The sequence below is a fragment of the Equus przewalskii genome, chromosome 25 (assembly GCF_037783145.1).
Source record: "Equus przewalskii isolate Varuska chromosome 25, EquPr2, whole genome shotgun sequence".
Taxonomy (NCBI): Eukaryota; Metazoa; Chordata; class Mammalia; order Perissodactyla; family Equidae; genus Equus; species Equus przewalskii.
The window spans coordinates 26,326,313-26,331,149 of NC_091855.1; the positions used below are offsets into that span (position 1 = coordinate 26,326,313).

Genomic DNA, 4,837 nt, shown 5'->3' on the forward strand with positions numbered 1-4,837 from the left:
GGCCTGATCAGGCTAAGAGGAGAGTTGTCTATTTTCTCCTCCTCTGAGTAGGACTAAATCATCTTTTGGTAACACCTTTTCACAGCGTTGACTGTATTTTTCACCTGGGCTGCTGCTGAGCCCACATCTCTTCCTTTCGTGGTGATGGGATTATTGTTTTCCCTTTTGCAGGGAGAAAGGAGTGTAATGATTAGGTTGTCATTTTGTATGATGTCATTTTGTCATGAATTTGTTTTGAATTTCATATTATATGGGCCCATCATTTCGACTTCGTGACATCATTTGAGACCCTCATTTTGCCTTGGAGCACCTTTAACATCTCTCCTGGTGTCACTGGACTGTGGTGAGCTGGTCCTCGTACTCCTATCAGCTACAAATCTGGAGCCCCGACATGAAGCCCTAGCACTGAGCAGAACACCTCTCTACTGCCCGTGTAACCTTGGGTAGACCCCTTAACTGCTCGGGTTTTTGAGTCCTCAGTTGTAAAAATGTGAGGGTTCTATGAATTTACATTTGGGGCAGCACAAGGTTGAAAAGAGCTTGTCTTTACATTTATTCTTCCCAACTGGAACATCTACCTTCCTCTCTATGGGTCCAAATCATACTTGTCCTTCAGGCCCACCACCCAGGAGCCTTTTCTGATTTCTAATCCACACAGATCTCTGCCTCTCCAGCTGTTGAATACTTAGCGTCAGTGACATACAATCTACCTCTCTCTTAAGTTAATCTTGCCTCTCAAGCCAATCTCAGTATATGGGCTTCTTTTGCCTCCTGTGGTCCCTGAGGCTGTGCCAGCCCACAGGCATGCTCCACAAGGAGTGGCTACTTGACTAGGCCATGCGTGGGGAGGGCCAGGTGTGAGGGCCCAGGCAGAATGCCTCTCTGCTTCCACCTTACTTTCCTCCACAAAACCCTGAGAATCTGAAGCCTGCCCCTCAAGTCACAGATGTGACTTATGTGACCTCACCGGTAGTGATGACCTCACAGACCCTCTCACGGTTGCCATGGCAGGGCAACTACGCAAACGTGGTGCTCTTGGGGAAACTTCTCTACTAATTCTCTACCAGAAACCAATCTGTTAGGTTGCCTGAGAGAGAATGTCTGACTGGATCTTCTATATGCACTCCAACTTGTCCTCTGCCCCCTGGGACGGCAACGGAGCAGGTAGGCCTAGTCTGGGCATCTGTGTAAGAGGCATTGGTATACACACAACCTCACCTGGCTGCCACATGTTCCTTTTGGGCTTGCCCACCATACCTGAGAACTTCCCCAGCTGTAAGTAATACCAGTGACCTAGGGCCCCCTCAGGGACCCACAGTGTTCCTGCTCACTGCTGAGGACAAGTGAAATGTCATCCCTGAGGGAGAGTTCAGAAAGGTTTACAAATGTAGCCTTCCCCTTTGGGCTACAAGATGCTTCCATTCAGACCCCATCCTGATTGGTCTCTTAGCAAAAGTACATTTTTGTTGGCAAGTGATAAATGGAGCAGTTTGAAGAAGAGCTGTGGAAGGCCACTCTTGAACCTCAACTTCTGACCCAGGCACCTTTACCATGCTGTCACGCAGACATCCACGTGGGTCCCCTCTGACACTTCCCAGACTGAGCTGCTAAGTACTGGGAGAAAGAGTGGTGTCCCATTGATGGGAAGAACAGAAGAGGCAAGGGGAGTGATGAGGTGATCCTGAGCCTGGAGGGCTGAGGAAATAGTGTCCTGCAAGGTTGGGCTGATGTAAGCCTAGACTCGCTACCCAGATTCTGGCTTTGAACCTCCTGTTCAGTGTTTGTCCTTTTTTCTAATCTAGATAAAAGTATCAGAGGCTAGAGCTCAAAGTGGTTGAAACAGGAGGGATGAAGGAGGCCCAAGAGGCATTGCCAAGGTGAAAAGGGATCTTGACTGATTTGGATTAGATTATTTTTTCCAAAGCTTGAAAGGCCTTTCCATTAAAGCCTCAGAAGTGAGAGACCTTAAGAAATGTTTTCTGTTGTGGAAGGGACAATTGGAGAGGATCCTGATTGCAATTATTTTGGGGTTCTACTGTGTTCTCTGGGAATTGGGAACAGATTTCCTGGTCTCTTGCTGCTGCCATAGGCTCCATGGAATTCCTTTTGTAACTCACATCCCTTCTCTAGGGCACTGAGAGGTGATGGGTCAAGGCTGTGTTTTGGATGCCAAGCAGATTAAAGAGCTTCAACTAGAAACTGAGAGAGACATGAGAGAGGGGAGGTCCTGGCAGGAGACTTTCTCCAGCAGAAGTGACTGATCAGTTTTGATTTTCTTTCCAGCAGCAGCGGCTCCCACTTCTCCTCCTACACCTTGTCTATACCATGTCCTCTACCAAGGGTGTGGAGAAACCCAGATGGTCTGGCACGGAGAGACATACTGCCTGGTTGGTGGCTACCGGGCCTATGGGGATGCTCCTTTGGCCACCCCTGCAAAGGTGGAAGCAGAGGAGCCAGTTCCCAGGCAGGTGCCCAAGAGACATCAAGCTGTGGCAGAGTTGGACAAAGCCACCCTAGCAAAGGTGGAAGCAGAAAAGCCAGTCCCCAGGCGGGCACCCAAGAGACATCGAGCTGGGGCAGAGTTGGACAAAGTCACCCTGGCAAAGGTGGAAGCAGGGAAGCCAGTCCCCAGGCGGGCGCCCAAGAGACATCGAGCTGGGGCAGAGTCCGACCAAGACCTAGGCTGCCCCGGCCCCAATATTCGGACATTGCAGCATGGCGGCAGGAGGCTGACTCCACAGAAGGTCACTGGCTGAGCTACTCTGTAGAGAGGGCAAATATTTAACTGCCTAAGACAGCTAATGCTTCTTCCTGAAGGGACCCCCACTGCCCACCATTGGGGATTAGAACCTGAGTTGTTCTGTCTGAGCCTTTCTTGGCCAGGAGCCTCCTTCCATACTAACTGGCCATGGGCAAGGAGCCTCGGAAACTGAGGTTTCAAATGAGAGGCTTCTCTGAACATCCCAGGACCGAAGCTGGCCTGGAAGAAAACCTGATTTCCTCTGCTCAATCCTCTAGGGTCCCTTCTTTGGCAGAGGAAAGAAAAATGTGCACTCTGCAAGCTGAGGAGGATCCAGGAGCAGAGAGATGATGCCCAATGGCTTTATCAGGGGCCCGGTCTACCAGATGGGCTCCTGCCCTGAGTCGTTGCCAACAGCTACCAACACAAAACAGGAGAAGCTGGGAGTTTTGAAACTGAAAGACGTGATCTGTGGCTACCCAGGGAGCCTCCTGCCTAGGGTCTCAGGAGGCAGAATAAAGTGACCTGGGAAGACCTGTTCCCTGGAGCAGGAACAGGATGAAGAGAGTCAAGCAGCATCCTACATGAGGTGCACATGCTCCTTTATTCCCAGCCCTTTCATGACCCAGTGGGGTTCCTCACTGTTCAATAAAATGATTTTCTATGACAGTATTTGACTTGAAATCCTGATTGTCCAAGGCCAGGCCCCAAAGCTCCCTCTTCCCTTAAAGTACATTCCCGCACAGAGTATCTGGTCCTCCATCACTTTCTGCTTCCATAAAGAGCCCTTGGGTGCAGCTTCTAAGTATACGGCTGTGCAAATTGGAAAGGACACAGGCAGGTTCTTTAAGAAATGCAGAGCCTGATGAGTACTTCCCTCTGTATGTACAAGGGTGTGTGTGTTTAAGGAGAGGAGAGGCAAGACTAAGAAGATGCTGTTACATCTATCAATCCACCCATCCATCTATCCATTTCTTTAACAAATCTTTTCTTGACAACCTGTTACATACCAGCAACTGTGATAGTTGCTTGTGCTGTTTCAGTGAGAGGATCAAAGCCCCTTTCCTCAAGTTGCCCACAAACTAAAGGAAGAAACAAGTCAACAGTATTATTTCAAGGAATTACAATTGCTATAAAGAAAAGTCACATCCTATTTGACTTCTGACTTTTGAGTATAAGAGGATAGAGTGATGAAGGGGTGCTATATTACACAAGGTAGTCAGGGAAGGCTTCTTTGAGGAGGTGACATTTCAGTGGAGATGTGAGACAGTCATGTGAGGAGCTGGAAGAAGAGTATTCCTGGAGGAGGAAATGGTAAGTGCAAAGACACTGAGGTAGGAGTGAGGCTGGCCTGTTGTAGGACCAGCAAATAGTCCAGTGTGGCTGGTGAGGAAAGATAGAGAAGAATGCCAGCTGTGGTTGGAGAAGTAGGCATGGGCCAGACCATGGCAGGCCTTGTCAGCTCTGGTGAGGAGTAGATCTTGTCTTAAATGTGATTTGGAAGTCATGGGAGGGATTTGATCTGATGGAGAGGCTGAAAAGATCACTGCCTGCTGTGTGCTGGGGCAGTGAGGTGCTGGCTGTTACCAGTGGAATGTTTCTCTCAGCAGTTAAAGTGACAGTTGGTCCTGGGGAGTGGGGGTGGGGGACTCTCAGTAGAGAAGAAAGAGCACAGTGTTGGGGCCTATATCCTAGGCCCACCTGCCTCATCAGCCCAGAACAGAAGGGGGCACTGGCAGCAGCTCCTAGCCCTCAGGCCAGGAGAAGTCACCCAACCTGTGCACAGCACACTTGTTCCCAGGGGCCACGACAGCAAGACTGTGGCTCCTCCCCCCGACACGCCCTCGAGGCCAGGGAAAATCCTGATAACTTAAGAAGTTTCCCTAACCTGGGTTAGAGGAGGGAGGCACTGGCCCTGGGGTTCCAGAAAGTTCCCACTGTGAGTCTCAGTTAACCCACAAAAGACAGCTCATGCCTCTTCTTGCAGGGACCCCTACTGCCCACTGCTGGAAATAAGAACCTCAGTGTCTCTGATACTTGGTGTGACCGAGGCAGACTTGTGGTTGTTGGTGGTGTCAGATAGGATGGCAATTCTCA

General features: G+C 49.9%; 1 protein-coding gene across 1 annotated transcript; it reads left to right on the forward strand.

Moving 5' to 3' along the window:
• Positions 1 to 1,012: 1,012 nt before the first annotated feature.
• LOC139079259 (DPEP2 neighbor protein-like) lies at positions 1,013 to 3,409 on the forward strand. Its single transcript, XM_070593033.1, has 2 exons — positions 1,013 to 1,164; positions 2,287 to 3,409. The coding sequence occupies exons 1-2, from the start codon at positions 1,098 to 1,100 to the stop codon at positions 2,754 to 2,756; spliced, it is 537 nt and encodes a 178-aa protein (XP_070449134.1). The 5' UTR covers positions 1,013 to 1,097; the 3' UTR covers positions 2,757 to 3,409.
• Positions 3,410 to 4,837: the final 1,428 nt, after the last annotated feature.